Genomic DNA, 17,885 nt, shown 5'->3' with positions numbered 1-17,885 from the left:
TGGCTGCGGGGCAGGGCTTCGATGGCCATGACGGAGGGCGGTGATCTCGGTTGCGGCTTCGTGGTCCGCGGCGACGGGTGGCGGCCGGTGGTGCGAGGGGTCTTCTCCGGCCGATTGTGGACCGTGCAGTTGGAAGAGGTGCGTAGGCGACGCAGCGGATGGCCGGTTCAGTGGACAACAGCGCGGGCGGTGGCGGTATTCTTCTCCGGCGGTTGGGTGCAAGTGGAGCGGCGCTCCGAGATGGTCACAGGGCGGCCGAAGGAAGCGCGAAGGGGCTGGCGACGCTGTTGGGAAGGCTCTGCCGAGAGAGAGAGAGATGGCCCTCTTTTTCTTTTTTTTTTTATGAGCAGAGCTGACGGAGAGAGGGTGGAGGCCTGTTCTGGTTGGTGGGAACCGAGGGAGAGAAGAGAACCTAGATTGTGGCTTTGGTAGCAGGGGCAAAGCCGAGGCTCTGATACCAAGTTGATGCAGTACCGATCACGGGAGAGGCTGCTGCAGCGACTGAATAGGGAATAGTGACGATGGACCAAGCACGAGAGAGGATGCTGTGGTGACAGAATCAGGAAATAAGGGGAAGAGGGAGGAAGAAGAGGAGGAGAAGAAGAAAGGAAGGGAGGAAGAGAGGAGGGAGAAAGAACGTGGGGAGAAATTTAGTTCACTTTCGTTGAAACCCTAATCATCATGATAAAAGTCCCCTATATATAGGGCCCAAACAAGAATAATTAACATAAACCCCTTACACAAAAATAATTCCCAATAAATCCCTTAAATAACACAAATAAAGCCCTACACAAAAATAAAATGCAAACAAGCCTAGAAATAAAATAAAATGCTAATGAAGATGGTGGACTAGATGGGCGGATGATCAGCTCTGATGTCCCCATTAGCCATTCTGTGGCATTTAACGCATCCGCGCTGTTTTTTTTTTTTTTTTACATCTGCGCACAGACATGCGAAGGGAGAATTGCATGCCTAGCTCGCGCTCGTGCGCGATTTTTCGTGCGGGTAACCATGGCCGCGACCGGTTCCCAGGTAGAAAATTGCGCCCGCACTCGGTTTCCCACGCGGGGCAGCGCGCCTACGCGGGGCAGTGTGCCTACGCGGGCTGGCAGTCTGCGTGGGCCATTTAATGCAACTCTGTGGCATTTAATGCAACTCTGTGGCATTTAATGTATTCGCGTTGTTTTTTTCGCGTCTGTGCTTAGTTTTTTTTTTCACGTCCATGCATTGCGTCCGCGCGCGCGCGTCTGTTCTGTTGACCGAACTGGTACCGAACTGGCACCGAACCGGTACCGAACCTACCGGCCCACTGGTACGTTGGTACTATCGGTCCGACGGACCTTGGTTCCATCTATAAACGGATGGACAAATGTAGATCATGAATCATATGGTGGTGCAGCTCCTTTGATGCTATAGTCAAAGCATTCAAATAATTCGGATGAGAGGTCGCCCTACCACCAGTTTCTCTACGACAGAAGTTGCCATTTAAGGTCTGCTTGGGCTATCTGCCACAGAGCCCCTTCGACCTAGAGTTCACATTTTGTGCTAAGCCAAAGGGCAATAATGAGGGAGACCAAGCACGAGCTCCAAGGTTTATTGAGATTATTAGGAAGATGCATCAGAAGGTCGAGGCATGGCTGCATCAATCACAACAACTGTATGAGGATTGCCGTGACAAGGCATCATGTGGAGTATAACTTCCAAGAGGGAGAGCTAGTTTGGCTTTGTTTCCAGAAAGAAGGGTTGAAGGGTGAAAGAAAGAAACTAAAAGTAATTCGATATAGTCCTTTCAAAATTTTCAAAAAGATGAAAAAAAATGACTTTCAACTTGATTTGCCACTAAACATGGAGATGTACTTATTAATCATTGTTAAGAATCTAAAGTTGTTTGAGCTTTCCATGCTCGATGAAGATCATGGCTACTAGTAGTCGTGGATGATCTATAGGTAGAGCGGGAAAAGCTGCTGGACAAGGGTCATCCTTGAGAGAAAAGTCACAAAAGCTAAATGTGAGAGGATTGAGACCTTTTGGATCTTCTGGAATGGCCTGACTTTCTAGCAAAGCCAAATGATTTAGTTGCAAGATGGGGATGCGAGGATTTCGTATCTTCAATTTTGATTTAGCATAAGCTAAATCCTTCAAACAAGGAGAACCCTGATTCGGGAGAGTCACACTAGACTCGATGCAGACCATTTGCCACTGCAGAGAAAAATTGGATAGGGTCTATAGCAAGATCCACTGCATCAGAAAGTTGAGTAGTGAGTCAAACCTTGGAAGACCCTAACTTGCCTTAACAATATCGGCTGAGGTGCATTTTTTTCTTTTAAATCGAATAACTTGTTCAAGCTCAATGACGTGGTGCAACACCATAAAAGGTGCGGCGCATCAAGCAATCATGTCCAATTCCATCATTTGGACCTTGAAATAGGTTGGCTGAAGGAAAAATTTCCTTTTGAGATTTCGATGGGGCATATCTTTCAATCTTGATATAATTAAACAAAGCGATTGAAGATAAAGCTAACACATAAGTCAAGATTTACCTCCTGTAAGATTTCAACTTCCATTAGTCATATCTATTTCGGAAATGTTCTAACCATTTTAATTAGAAGAGAAATCCAACCGGAATTGTGCAAGGATGGACCTAACTGGTATTAATAAAGGTTTTATAACTCAGTTTTATATTCATTAATAAAAGAAAAGGCTTCCTAGATCCTACTATTGTCAATTTTTCTATTTTCTAAATTTACTTTTAAGAGATTTGAGTTGAGCAAGTTGAAGGAATTTTTTCTTTCTCCCCGATAAAATCGAAAGCTAAGGCATCTAATTTAAAAGGAGTGGCATCTTCCAATGAGAAATTGTTGGAGGAACTACTGTGTTCTACTTACGGGTGGTTTAATGAAATGTATTTCTTGGAAAGTCAGAAGATGTGTGAGCTTAACTATAGTTGATTGTGTAATTTAATGTCTTTTGATTGAAAGATTCTATGTAAACGATTTAGTAAATTATGCTTTAATTTTGGACCCACATGTGACATGTTATACACCTATTAGCATTGGGTTCTTGACCGGAGGATATATCGTTTGCTTATTTGTTAAGAATTTGTGATGTTTTGATAGGAGGCCTGGTTGAATCCTTGCTCTTTTTTTTTCCTTCCTTTCCTTCCATTTCCTTCCTTTTTAATCCTTTTTCTCCATATTTCTATATGCTTTGCTACTCATTTTATCATGAACTCATCTTTTGGCATTTATATTTCTTTATGAAGGTAGCAGATTTGTGTACTACAAAGTTCCAAGTGGTTAGAGCTTTTTAAGGCTCCCTAAGATTAGGCGTTGATACATTGTATAGACTTACAGTTTTTAAAGAAAATTGGCTAGTGTAGGGGTGCAGAGAAATTAGGAATGGTGAATATAGAAGGAATATGTTAGAAACAACTTAAGAATTGTTAAAAATGATAAGATGACGGAAATGACTGTTATATGCTGGTTATGTGCAAGGAAGGACCAAAATTGCCTGTATAAATTATAGGAAGGTGAACCAGAGGACTTGTAGGTGAATATTATAACAAAGGATCGGAATAATCTTGTCTTGGTGGAGGATAAGGTTCAATGAATAGCCAAATAGGACTCATAGAGAACCCTGAGTTGACAACTGGAGATCGGTATTGGATAATGGATATCACAGAAACATACATACACAAACATTTATGTATGCATACACATGATTGTGGAGATGGGTATGGGTATGAGTGTGACATTGGATAATGGATATCACAGAAACATACATAGACAAACATATATGTATACATACACATGGTTGTTTATGTATCCTCATCCTCAATCCTGTGAAAGGCTTGTATCATGTTTTCCTGACAATTCTAATTAATGCGCGTTCTTTCTTCTGTTATTTATTTTCTTTGTCCGGGGTAAGAAGAATTGTTCTTTCAGATAGGTTTCAACAGTTGCTTCGATATGCTACTGCTGATTAATTCGAGTGAAAACTAGTTTAGTCAGGGGTGTAACCAGGATTTTTTCGTCAGGGACTGGTGTTCAAATTATAGAAGTTCAGCAATGAAAGATTAATATCTCAAAAAAAAAAGATTAAAACTTTTATAAAAATATATTTATTTTTGCATATATGTATCAAAATTGTGCATAATATTTTCTAAATCAGCTAACTAATTAATTAATTGCTACAAGTTACAATCCTTGTAACTTGATAGCTTTTTTCCCTTTTATAATTTGGGGCAATAGAGGTTTGCAATTCTAAATTTTACTCTCATCAGAAATCGTTAAACATTTTTTATTTTGGAAAAAAGGTTGGACTCTCCGCCATGCTTAATTTAATATGACCCAAAAAAATTTGGTAGATGCTCTGTCCTTGTAATTAGATTATAATTGTTGGTATTGGTTTATGCTCTTACATTAGATGCTGCAACTTGGGCTGCATTTGGCGTCGTTGTCACTTTTATTTTTTAAAAAAATTAAAAACAGGAGTCAGGAATTCTGTTTCCTATATTTGATTAGATTTCCGACAGCATAAACATGCTTGGTAGTCACTATTTTTTCAATTTTTACAATAGGAAAAGAAAACATGTTTGGTAAGTGAAAATTTAAAATTCAATGTCGTTGTATTTTCTCTGCTATTAACAAGGTACTCCATGTTATTGAAAAGCGATTGAATTCTTGAAAGGAAAATAAGAGAATATTCAGAAAATTTACATAAGTGCTAGCTTCCTCCCCAAAACTTTATGGGTCATCCATCAAATTAAAAAACAGATGTAAAATCCCGGAATGGACTCGAAAGGGAACCTTGACGAACTCCTTAACCCATATAAGCGATCTTCTTGAGGGAAGAATGGGTTTGGTAAGAAGCAGCAAGAAAACATCAAGAATTTACTAAGAAACTAGAGAAGGAACACATCAACAGGAGCAAACAGCATCAGATTCAGGCCTATGATTTTGGCAGCAAAACCTTGCCACCAACCAAAGAGTTCACGTAAAAAAAATTCCAAAGGCCTCTTCCCCACCCATTGGAATGCCTCCCCCCTTTGTCCCCAAAATCCAATCACATGACTCTTGGAAGATCCCCCTCCCCAAAACCCACCAGAACACCCAGGTCAATACCGTTCGCTTAACGGATGCTGTGTGATTGCCTCTTCTTCACCCATTGGAAAGCCTCCTCCCATGCCCCAAAATCTAATCTTTTGACTCTTGGAAGATCCCTACCCCCGAAACCCACTAGAACACTCTTGCTGGTACCGAAAAACCGTTGTCACTACCAATTTATGGACGACTCCAAATGAGGCAAGAAAAGTTCTCGCCGATGGGAAAGAGAAAGAGAGGATGAGTGGAAGGGAGGACTTAGCGGATCTCAAATGGGCGGTGCGTTTGTGTGCTGGATCTCAAACGGGCGATGCAGCAAAGTGCCAAAGCTCCACCTATATGGATGGTTGACTTGGGAAGTGTATGTAAGAGGCATAGTGGAATAAAAATCGGGGGAGTATGATGCACGAGGAGCTATTTCGGGCCTCAAAAAGTTACTTTTGCAAAAAGAGGATATAAAATATTTTCACTTCCACTTTTTCCGTAAATAGTGAAAGTCACTTAAAAAAAAATAATGCGACCAAAAATCTTTTTTCACATCGATTTTTGTGTTTTCATGTTTAAAAATAAAAAACAGAAAAATACTTATACTAAACAGATGCTTACAATAACTACTTAAAAGAAAGTTACTAATATCATTAGCAATAATACAAAGTTCTATGAACATGTTTGTGAAATAAGGATTCTAACTTTTAAGAATTTATTTTTCTCAAAGAATTGGAAGACTTTATAGTTCAAAATTAAGAAATACTTTGCATCTATGTAACAAATTTCTTGATTATAAAAAGATTAATGAATAATTTAGAAAAAGTTTTAGGGAAGAACCAGGGTCTACTATGTCTGTACTGGGCACCGTACCGGTTGCCCAGCGGCACGAGTTGTTACGGGCCTGACAACCAAGATCTACTATGTCGGTACCGGGCACTGTACCGGTTGTCTGGCGGCATGAGTCGGTACGGGCCGTGCCAGGCCAGGCCCGTACTGAAAGAGAAAACCAGTTGGAGCCGGAGAAGGAGAGAGAGCGAGGGAGGGAGGGAGGGAGGAGCGGCTGCAGACGCCTGCGGAGGGCTGCGCGGGGGAGGGGGTGGCGGCGGAGGCCATGGGGGCGCGGTGGGGGCCGTGGAAAACAATTTGAAAATTTTTACGTGAAATCTTCTTCTCTGACTCCGGCAGTGAACCATTTTCAAAGTCGGAACCGTACTGGTAAGCCACCGGTACGGCTCGGAACGGGCGAAACCGTCCGGTTCGGGATGGTTCCGCATTCCTTGAGAGGAACACAAAAAAATCTGAAACTATTCCCTCTCGCTCATATATCTAAATCTGGCTACAAATTTGTCATGCATTTGCAATCCAAAATCAGAAATTGAAGGAATCACGAGTATCCCATCAAAAATTTTGTATAGGAGGCTGTTATGTGATTGTCTATATTGGAAAGTAATAAAGTGATGTTAATGGATCCTAATTCCATGATTTTTAGGATGATAAGCATGGCGGCATAGCCATTCTATTTCAGGCTTTTATGATATGCGTTACTTAGGATTTCAAAGAAGTGGAGGAAGACCATGTCTGTTAAGAGTGTTTGAAAGGAGTCCTATAATAAAATAAGATAAGATCAAGGAAGGACCATGAGACACATAATCAAAGATTGGCTTCCTATCTATAAAACCTTAGATATTAATTTTGAGAACCTAATCAAACATTTGTTTCTATTTATAAAAATTTAGAAATTAAATTTGGCATGTTTATGGATTCTTAATTAGATGATATAAAAATTTTGAGCAAATGAGTAGGGTTGGGGGGTATATAGCCCATACAACAAGACAATGAGTGTTAGGAGGTTGTTGGGGGAAGGGATCCCAGATGTAATATCACAAGAGAAAGTTCCTCCTAAAGAAATTACCCCTTGGGTCCGCCTTTGTTTTTAATGTAATTCAGTATTTATGCTCCCTTATTTCTGCTATAACATGTGAATAAATTCTTTTTTTTATTTTATTTTGTCTGCTGATTGCTAACTCTTGAGTAATCTATTGGCTTTTCAATTCTGCCATAGCTGATAATTTTACCGCTACTTCAGGCCACATTATAATGTCAATCTCAGGGCAATTGAGGTTGCTGGGGCTTTTCTACGGCTTCCAACTGACTTGTTTGAAAATGGAGACAAGAAAGGAACAATAATTGATAGTGGTACAACCTTATCTTATCTCCCAGAGGCGGCTTATAAACCATTATTGAATGCGGTATAAGACATGTCAAATTGGTTCTTTTTGGAGATCTTTCTGTGTCTTTTTTTACTTACTCTTCACTTCTTCTTTTCTAGATTTTCTCTTACCAACCAAATTTAAGCTTCCGCACCATTCAGGACTTTTTATGTTTTCGATATAGTGGAAGGTATGCTTGTGTGCCAACCATTTTATATCTTTGTTTATGGTCCTGGCAATTATGGAACTAAAGAGCTTAGCTATAAAACCAATTTGTCTTTTTATTTCCTTTTTTTTTGACATAAATGTTAGCCCAAATTGTGCCATTATGCTTTTTATACGATGTAAAATTATGAAACTTCATCATTCTACCATTTTTGGTTATCAGTGCAATCATGAGTTATATTTCTTTTTCCCTGTCTTTGTAGCTGGTAAACATCCTTCCAGTCAGATGATTTATTCTTAATGATGGGGACGTCATACTGGTGTTTTATGTCAGGGAATACAGATTATTTAAGTTTATATATTTGGGTATTGTCCCCCCCATCATGGATTGTATTTTATTTTTGCATCTCTCAGCACATGCTTACAGATTGCACACCATCCGAGTCTGCAGATCCATGACTTATATAGTTCTAGCCATTACAGTGAAGGATTGCTTATCCATGGCACTCTGTTATGGGATTCAACTGGTCCTTTGTCCCCTCCTCAAGACCTATGAGGACATATTGCAAACATTTCAGAGGCATTTTTTTCAGTTCAAACAAGGTTAAGGAATTGGGTTTTTTGCATGTAAAACCTTATAAATATTTGAAAATTTGCATATACCCTCACAAAGTTACTATTTGCATGGATACCATTTTAAATTATTCCTTTTGCATGTATACCCCTATGAATATATGAAATTGTATGTATATCCTTGTAAATTTACTATTTACATATACACCCTTATAAATCATTTCTTTTTGTGTCTATACCCTTGTAAATTTACTATTTGCGTGTATATCCTTATAAATTAATTCTTTTTGCATGTTTAGCTTTATTGAGTTAGCAGTATACATGTAGAAAGAAACAATTTATAATGGTATTTATACAGGCAAAAAGAATAATTTATAAGCATATACATGTAAATTTCAAATTACGAGGGTATTCCTGTAATTTGAGATATATATGGGTATACATGCAATAATAGGATTCATTTAGATAATTACTGAAACTCATGCTAATATCTCATGACTCCCAAGTATCTATACCTGCTCTAAATTTTTAAGATTGATTTTATTTGTTATCATTTTAAATTAATTCATGTTCAAAAATTAATTTAAAACTTGTACAATTTTTGATAATCAAATTTGGTTGGGGGCTTTCGCAGATTCTCCTTAAGCCCTACTTGTATATTAACTAACTCAAACTAAGGCATTTTGGTTTGATTAATTTTAAGATATGCCAAGTTAGAGCACAGGTTTGGGTGCTTCCGAACATACCCAAAAATGATGCAATTCTAACAATATTATGGAATGTGTGCATCTGTAATTCAAGCATTATATCATTTTGTTGCCCAGATAGACAACCCAAGAGGGGGGGGTGAATTGGGTTTTAAAATAATTTTAACTATTAAAGCGTTTGTGGGTGACTAATTAATGCTTTTTACAAGATGATTAATTAGTTGCTGTGATGTGTATGAAATGAGAGTAATGGTAAGAGACAAGCAATCACAAACACAAAGCTTTTATAGTGGTTCGGAGCTAACCCTTGCTCCTACGTCCACTCCCCAAGTCTCTCTTGGGAATTCACTATAACCCCTTGGATTACAGCCGGTTGTTTTCCAAGCTCACAACCAAACTTGTTGTTTTACGAGCTCACAACGAACTCGGTCGGTTTTCCCAGGCTCACCGACTAGAACCAACCCCGATTGTTTTCCCGGGATCACAATCGAACCCTTACACGTTGGTTTTACACTCGGCTCACCAACCAACCTCAATACTCTTGATTCAATGCCCCGATTGAACCAAGCAAAGATAAAGGTGTAGATAAAAGAGACAAACAGAAAAATACAGCTTCTCAAAAGCAGATAAATGGCAATATGAACAATAACGAAGTTAAGAGCCCTCAAACGCTTTTAAGTTGGAGAAGAGGAAGGGCTTCTTGAACTTCGGGTCTCCTCTTGAATGTGTAGTCGACTTGAATGCAGGAGAAGGCTCTTTCAATGTTGGGAAGAAGTAGGTGGATGCAGTTAATGCTGCTCTTCCCTCTTTTTCGTTGAAGAACAAGTTGCAGAGATTGAAAGCTTGATTACTTGGAGTGGAATGGTTGTTCTCTGCCTTGCTACAGTCTTTTGTGGCTATTTAAACCAACCCCCACGGAAACTAGCCGTTAGAGAGCTTTTTCTGCCCGTTCTGCACACTCTGCGCAGCCTGACAATGTGTCCGTTGGTGGGTTAGAGTCGACTCGCGCGATCAGGAGTCGACTCGACTGTAGCGGGAGTCGACTCAAGCTTTTCCGGAGTCGACTCGGCAACTGTTCCAAATTTGAATTAAAGTTGCCTTCACGACTGGGAGTCGACTCGTCTTGACCTGGAGTCGACTCGCCAACTTCTGGAGCTGACTTGGCAATTTCGGAGTCGGCTCATCCACTGAAGTCCGTGGATCCAATTTTGAATTTGATCCACTCGAGTCGACTCGACTATCCTGGGAGTCGACTCGAATCTCAGAGCCCGAACTCCCGATTCTCTGTCTTTTGGCTCGTCCAGTCTTGGAGTCGACTCGAACTTCCTCGGAGTCGACTCGGCTCTCAGTTTCCGAAACTTGGTCTTCTGCCTTTTTGATGTGAAGCTGTCTTGGAGTCGACTCGAGCTGTCTGGGAGTCGACTCGAATCTCAGAGGCAGTAACTTGGTCTTCTGTCTGTTGATGGTCGCGGAGTCTTGGAGTCGACTCGCATATTGCGGGAGTCGACTCGAATCTCAGAGTCCGAAAATTGCTCTCTGACTTTTTCTTGTGTTCCTCTGAGAGTCGACTCTCACCTTCTTTGGAGTCGACTTGCCATCCATCGGAGTCGACTCGCGTTTCACTGGAGTCGACTCGAATCTCAGACCCGAAAACTGCTCTCTGACTTTTTCTTTGTGTTCCTCTTGGAGTCGACTCTTACTATCCTGGAGTCGACTCGGTGAACATCGGAGTCGACTCGCGCACTTTGGGAGTCGACTCGTTGACAGGTTCTGAGTTGAAACTTTCTGTTCTTCTGTCTGTTCTCAGTCGGAGTCGACTCGTACAGATCTGGAGTCGACTCGAGCCCGTGCCAGTGAACTTGATACGCTTGGAGTCGACTCGTGATACTCTGGAGTCGACTCGAGTCTCAGACTTTGGTTCAAGCTGACTTCTTAACTTATCCAAAAATTATGAACCAAGTCTTGAGACACTTAGACAAGATTTTCACTGAAACACTTAATTGAATTCATTAGTAAACAAGAAATATACTCAATTGCTTTGATCTCATCAAAATCAAATAGGGTTTTAATCAATCACTCCACAATCTCCCCCTTTTTGATGATGGCAAAACACTGAGTATATGTAAAGTGAATTGCACAATAAACAATGAAATAAAATCCATAAATGAATTCAAATGTCTGGTAATTCAATTTATCCAAGCTTGAAAGGAGTGAAACAATAAATTTCGGAGTTAAAGCTCCCCCTTTCATTTGGAATTATATAAGCCTTCATATTATACAATCAATTGTTTGGCTTATATGTCATTAATGATTTTGCTTGATTAAAATTCAGATTCTCCCCCTCAACATATGTATTCTACTATGTTTTGATTCTTTGAATTTTCTTTTAATGCTTTGAAGTTTTTGAACTGAATTTTTTTGGTTTTTAGAGGGAAAATCTGTCAATTTGTTCTTGAGTAGGATTCAGCTAATCTCCGAATATCCCTTGAATAGATTCTGGAGATTACTCCATTAGGAGCCCCAAAAGAGAGATAATGAGCCTCGAGGTACCGAATCCACTAAGAACGAATTTGTGTGTTTTAAGAGTTTATCTTTTTATTGATTTCCATTGATTTCCAAAAGTACTTAGGGAGGTTACTTTCACATAACATAGTTCTAGCCATTTCCTCTAGAGTTCTATTTTTCCTCTCCACAACTCCATTTTGTTGTGGTGTCCTAGGTGCAGAAAAATTATGAGTTATTCCCTTTTTACTACAAAACTCATTGAATAACTGATTTTCAAATTCGGTACCATGGTCACTTCTAATGGCTATTACTGAAGTATCTCTAGCATTGGTTACTTCCTTATGAAACTTTTTAAATACTGAAAAGGCTTGATCTTTATGTGCTAAGAACATAACCCAAGTGTACCTAGAATAATCATCTACAATAACTAGACCATATTTATTTCCACCTAGGCTTGTTGTTCTAGTTGGTCCGAATAGGTCCATGTGTAATTGTTGCTGGTGGTCCAAACCGAGAACGATTGGCACAGCGGTGTGAACGGGGTTCCGTTTGAGTTGCCTTGGTTGGTGTTGATCGCGCTCCACCTTCCACTGGGAAACCTGCAAGCAAGCCTCGCACCACCACTGGGGTAGTGGGGGCCCTCCGACGATCAAGTCAGAGGAGATTGGAGGAGAGGGAGAGATAATAGTAGCAAGTAAGAGAATGCTCTGGAAGTTCTTGCTTACCCTCCCCCTTCTCCCCCCAGCCGCATATATACCAGGCTGGGGGGTCCTTTTGGGGGGTTGGTCATCGTGTAGCACGATGGAGCTGCCACTGACATGGCCGTTACAGGGCGTCGTGGGGCAGCGCTGGGTACGGCTATGACAGGGCGTAGTGGAGCTCCGCTTTGTACGGCTGTTACAGGGGATCGTGGAGCAGCGCCGGATACGACCGTTGCTGGGTGTAGTGGAGCAGAGGGCCGCGGCGTGCCTCTGGGGAATAGCCTGTCGTTGTCGAGAGATGACCAACTCGGGGTCGGGCTGCGGAGACGAAGATGTCCGACTCGGGGTCGGATTGCTGGATCAAGGGGCAGCCGACTCGGGGTCGGGCTGCGGAGCCGAAGATGCCCGACTCGGGGTCGGATTGCTGGATCAAGGGGCTGCCGTAGTCTTCCTGGGCGCGCGTGCCGGTCACGTGGGGCATGGTGGCTAAGTTCCCCCGTAACAGTAGCCCCCCACTTCCGAGCCTGGAACCAGAAGGGGAACGGGTGAAGGGAGTGATGCTTCGTGATTGCCGCCATCCCTCGGAGGGGCGCGTGCGCTTCGAGCTCCCCGCCTTCTTTATGGCGTATGGCGGTTGTTGCTGACCTGGCAGTCTGAGGATTTCGGCGGACATCCTTCCTTAATGGCGTCGATTCGCCTTTGGGGCGCGAGCGACCCTTCGGCAGCCAGGCGTCCTCTGGCGTCACCGAGGCGTCACCCACCTTTCCGCCTATTTAACCGGGGGCCCTCCTCCGTCCGCCTTTCTCTTTATAGACATCGCTGCCGTCATTGCCGTCGGACTGTTCGCTTGCTCCTCCTTTGACGCTCTCGGAGCCGTTCTTCCTTCTCTTCCGGTGAGTTGCCCCATTCTTCAATTTAAGGCTCTCCATACTTTCTCCTTTTGTATTAGGGTACTCCAGTCGTTCCGGTCCTTTCCCCCTTCTTGACCCCATCCTGACCGTAGATTCACTGGCCATTAGGGAGGGGCGAAGTGAGAGCAGACCGCATTAAGTCGGAGCTGGTCGCTGAAGACCTAGATAGGTTCGTGGCTCGATACCACCTTCCCGAGGCCTGCAATGTTACGCTCCCGGGGCCTGAGGAGAGGATGTCCCATCCTCCTCCAGGGAAGGTCGCCATCAATGAGGGCATTCTTCAGGCTGGGTTTCGCTTTCCCCCCTCGGACTTAGTTGTGCAGGTGCTTCGGGGTTTAAGAGTGGCGCCGACGCAACTGGTGCCGAACTCATGGCGCGCTCTGACGGCCTTCCAGGTTCTCTGCCGCATGCACGAGGTTTCCGCCACCCTGAATGTCTTTTGGGAATGCTACGGCCTGAGCGGCCACCCCCAGGACAAAGGGTGGTGGTGCTTTGCGGCGCGGCGAGGGTGCGGCCTCGTCAAGGAGGCTCCTTCCTCCATTCACGGCTGGAAGGAGCGTTTCTTTTTCATTGACGTAGATCCCTCTTGGGGAATCAGGGCAACCTGGGAGACGCCGATGAAGTCCCCGATTGGCCTATCGAGGTTGTCGAGGGAGGAATCCGATGGCGTCGCCGTCTTGAAGGGGTTGGTTGCCGAGGGCCGGCTCCCCTCGGTGGCTTGCCTTATTTCCGAGGATACCTTGGTGAACGTTGGTCTGAGCTCGGTCCCCACTGACCGTGAGCCCGCCACCATTTCTTTTTTAGCTCTTTTCTCCTCTTTCGTCTCGTTCTTTCCTTCAGTTTCTCAACCTCCGACCACCTCGTCCTTTTTGCAGAGATCGACGACGTCATGCGGTCGGACAAGGCAACGGCTGTTGGTAGGACGTCCCTACTGGAAGCAGTCCGGAGGAAGAAACGAGCTCCTCCGAGCGGGGCCCCACCGGCGAAGAAGTCCCGCCGGCAGGCGACTCCGACGCCGACAGACGGGTCCGGACCCACCGATCAGGGGGACGCCGCGGGCGCGGACCGGGAGTTGACGCTGTATCAGTCCTTCGATGCCGAGACTACCGTTTCTCCGGAGGCATCACCCGGGCGCGGCCGAGATGGACGGGTCGGACGTGATCGGTCCCCAGCCCAGCCTTTGACTCGGTCGGCTCCGGATGATACGAGGAGGGACGCGCCGAGGCCCCGGCCGAGCGGGACCCTGTCAATTCCAGGGGCGGTCCCCGCCCCGAGCATGGTCAGCATGACTCTTCCCCAAGCGATGGGTAAGGGTAAGGCTGCAGAACTACCGTCCGACTCCGGGGAGAAGTCGGGGTCGGCCTTCACTTTCGCCGGCGCCCGAAACCTCATCGAGACGGTGCTGCTGGAGAAGGACCGCAGGCAGGTCCGGGAGATGAGGGTCCCTGACATTGGGGCTGCCAGCTGCGTCTGTCTCATGTCGGTGAGTGTTCTTTTGGTCGCTTTCATCATTTATAGGCTCTGTTGATCCCCGCCTGACGCCCTCGTTTTTTCCTATCTCTTAGCTCGCCCAGTACATGATCCGCCTGGAGGAGTGCTACGAGGAACAGGCGAGGCTTCTGACGAGGGCCGAGAGCCAACTGAAGGCAGTAGAGGAGGGAGGTCAGGCTGCGGCGGGGAGGACGACCAGGGACCTCGAGATGAGGCTCCGGGTGGCCGAAGAGCGGGCACTCGGCTTCGCCACCCTCGAGAAGCAACTGTTGGAGGCTCAGGAGCAACTCAAGGTTGCCTCGGGTCTCGAGGGCGAGATCAAGAAGGCGGAGGAGCGGGCCGAGAAGCAGTCCCGGAAGGCTGCCGACTACCGGGAGAGGTGGGAGAAGGCCCAGCGGTCTGCCGACAGCGCCCGCAACCGAACCCGGTCTCTTGAAGCCAAGCTGGGCGAATTGGAGTCGGCCTTGGAGAAGTTCCGCGCGAGCGACCAGGAGCTTCATTCGCGCCTGGAGGAGGCTGAGGCTGCTCGCATTGCTGCCGAGGCGAAGCACAAGGAGGCTCAGGCTGATCTGCTGAGGGTCTCCTCCGAGGCGGATGACCGGATTGTGGCGAAGGTCTTGGAGGCGAAGGCTCAGATTATGGAGCGGGCAGAGGCGGCGCTGGCCGAGAAGGGTGCGGAGATCGGGCGTCAGGCGGTACAGGCTTATCGTCAGTCCGCCGAGTTCACCCGTGATATGTCGGAGGCGGTACAGGCCTATCGTCAGTCCGACGAGTTCGTCCGTGACATGTCGGACGCGGGGTCCGACTCCTTTGTCTTAGGCTTCGAGGAAGGCCTGGCAAGGGTGTCGGCTAAGTACCCCGAAATTGACCTGAGTGGGATCTCCCTTCTCGACTCCCCTCCGGCGCCATTGCCTGCTGCTTCTCCAACCGTCTCCCTACCCCCTGCGGACGCGCCCGACGTTCTCGACCCGGGGGTTCCTCCAAGCTGACCTTCTGTATTTTTGTTCTTTTCTTTGTGTGTTGGCGTTTTGCCAAGTTGTATGGGTCTCGGCCCTGAAACAATGAAAGTTAATGCAAATAGAGTTTCTTCATTTCACTTTCGTCCTTCTTCTTTTTAACTCTTGATAGCGTCTCGCTGACTCCCGACTCTTGAAATTCTTCGGGCGCTCGGCCAGGCATCCGAGGGTTAGTCCTCAGGAAATTCCGCTCGTTAGTCGGCCAAGGCTGGCGCAAGCCGAGGCGACCGGTCGGGGCTTCAGGCTAGTCTGCTCCCGGGATGATCATCGGGTTAGCCTGGCATCCGAGGGCCGAGCCTCGGGAGATTCCGCTCGTTGGTCGGCCAAGGCTGGCGCAAGCCGAGGCGACCGGTCGGGGCTTCAGGCTAGTCTGCTCCCGGGATGATCATCGGGTTAGCCTGGCATCTGAGGGTCGTCAGGCCTCAGGAGCTTCCGCTCGTTGGTCGGCCAAGGCTGGCGCAAGCCGAGGCGACCGGTCGGGGCTTCAGGCTAGTCTGCTCCCGGGATGATCATCGGGTTAGCCTGGCATCCGAGGGCCGAGCCTCGGGAGATTCCGCTCGTTGGTCGGCCAAGGCTGGCGCAAGCCGAGGCGACCGGTCGGGGCTTCAGGCTAGTTTGCTCCCGGGATGATCATCGGGTTAGCCTGGCATCTGAGGGTCGTCAGGCCTCAGGAGATTCCGCTCGTTGGTCGGCCAAGGCTGGCGCAAGCCGAGGCGACCGGTCGGGGCTTCAGGCTAGTCTGCTCCCGGGATGATCGTCGGGTTAGCCTGGCATCCGAGGGCCGAGCCTCGGAAAATTCCGCTCGTTGGTCGGCCAAGGCTGGCGCAAGCCGAGGCGACCGGTCGGGGCTTCAGGCTAGTCTGCTCCCGGGATGATCGTCGGGTTAGCCTGGCATCCGAGGGCCGTGCCTCGGGAAATTCCGCTCGTTGGTCGGCCAAGGCTGGCGCAAGCCGAGGCGACCGGTCGGGGCTTCAGGCTAGTCTGCTCCTGGGATGATCATCGGGTTAGCCTGGCATTCGAGGGCCGAGCCTCGGAAAATTCCGCTCGTTGGTCAGCCAAGGCTGGCGCAAGCCGAGGCGACCGGTCGGGGCTTCAGGCTAGTCTGCTCCCGGGATGATCATCGGGTTAGCCTGGCATCCGAGGGCCGTGCCTCAGGAGATTCCGCTCGTTGGTCGGCCAAGGCTGGCGCAAGCCGAGGCGACCGGTCGGGGCTTCAGGCTAGTCTGCTCCCGGGATGATCGTCGGGTTAGCCTGGCATCCGAGGGCCGAGCCTCGGGAAATTCCGCTCGCTGGTCGTGCGCCTGTCGCTTGCCGCCCGACGGGATTTCTCCATGGCCAGCTGCGATCGTGTTTCTCCTCCTCTCCAAGCGTCGCCTGGGGAACACCAGATGGGCATTAAATGCTAATTAAGGGGTTACCTGGGAAATCGGATCGCCAGTTGCTGCTTGCGAGGAGTGTCAGTTAAGTGGCCGCGATACGCGCGTTCTTCGAGGCGGATGCGGCCTGGGGCGCGAGCGGAGATACGCGGACCTAGGGGTACAGGCCACCCGGAGTGTCCTGCACAAAGAATGCGATTAAGGAGAATGACGCTTAGGAAATCGCGGGAAGATACGCCTCGAGAGCCGGATCGGCTCCGGATTCAATGCGCCCACATTTATTGGAGCCACCCGCATCGGAACGACCGGGGGGCCGCAGTTTGGCTATAAATATAGGTGCAGGTGCGATGAAGCCTGCCAAGCCGGAGCTGTTCAGGTTGCCATGGATCGTGGGCCTCCTCTCCGGCGCATGGTTGAGAGACCCCTACCGAAGGAACGGGAGACGCGCCCTTCGCGGCTTCCGCCAACTAGCCGTTTCATCTGGGATCAACAAGGAGGTTCTCCCCGGCGGAACTCCGCTCTAGGCGTTTCATCCGGGATCACGTCTCCCCTCCTTGAAGTTCGGCCTCCCGATTGAGCTCCGCACCAGGCGCTTGATCCGGGACCGCGCCTCCATATGCTCTTCTCCCATGTATTCCTTCTCTCCCCTAACACTGGGGAGGACCGGAATATCCCTTGGAGGTGGCGTTCCCCTGGAGGCAGCGGGAGCTTCGTCTGCGGCGGCTCCTCGTCTTTTTCGTGAGGCGTGGATGGCGCCTCTGGGTAGGAGCAGTGTGGACTTCTCCTTCGTCCAGTTCTTCTTCATCCGCGCCGGCTCTTCGTCTTCTTCGTGAGACGCCGATGGCGCCTCCGGTTGGAAGCACCCACTCCCGGCGGGATTGCAGCCGCTTCGGATGGAGGTTTCGGGATCCCAGATCTTCAGCTCCTCGGAGTCTCCACCTCTTCTTTACTTTCTTTACGCCCTAATTCCCCTCTGAGAATTCCTTGTAATCACACGAGCACGCCATTGTAACCAGAAATTATTGAAATGAAAAGTGTTATACATTTTTGAACTGTCTTTCTGGCATTGTCGTTCTACTGGTAATACATCCGCAGGTTAGCGGAATTCCAGCTCCTTGGAATTTCTCGACCATCTAGGGC

General features: G+C 47.1%; 1 protein-coding gene across 3 annotated transcripts in view; it reads left to right on the top strand.

Moving 5' to 3' along the window:
• The window catches only part of LOC103697491 (aspartic proteinase 39-like), a 64,810-nt gene that overhangs the window by 25,742 nt on the left and 21,183 nt on the right, over nucleotides 1-17,885 (top strand). Inside the window, exons 5-6 of one of the 3 annotated variants that reach the window (XM_039116696.1) lie at nucleotides 7,177-7,339; nucleotides 7,420-7,490. The exons of 1 other annotated variant lie outside the window; for it this stretch is intronic. In XM_039116696.1, the coding sequence (XP_038972624.1) occupies nucleotides 7,177-7,339; nucleotides 7,420-7,490 (234 nt within the window). The remainder of the gene's footprint in view (nucleotides 1-7,176; nucleotides 7,340-7,419; nucleotides 7,491-17,885) is intronic. One more of the 3 variants, XM_039116697.1, reaches the window with a different exon arrangement.

This window comes from Phoenix dactylifera, unplaced genomic scaffold (genome assembly GCF_009389715.1).
Source record: "Phoenix dactylifera cultivar Barhee BC4 unplaced genomic scaffold, palm_55x_up_171113_PBpolish2nd_filt_p 000120F, whole genome shotgun sequence".
In the NCBI taxonomy this organism is placed as follows: domain Eukaryota; kingdom Viridiplantae; phylum Streptophyta; class Magnoliopsida; order Arecales; family Arecaceae; genus Phoenix; species Phoenix dactylifera.
Note: the sequence above shows the minus strand (reverse complement) of the source record. Positions and strands in the feature narration are given on the sequence as shown.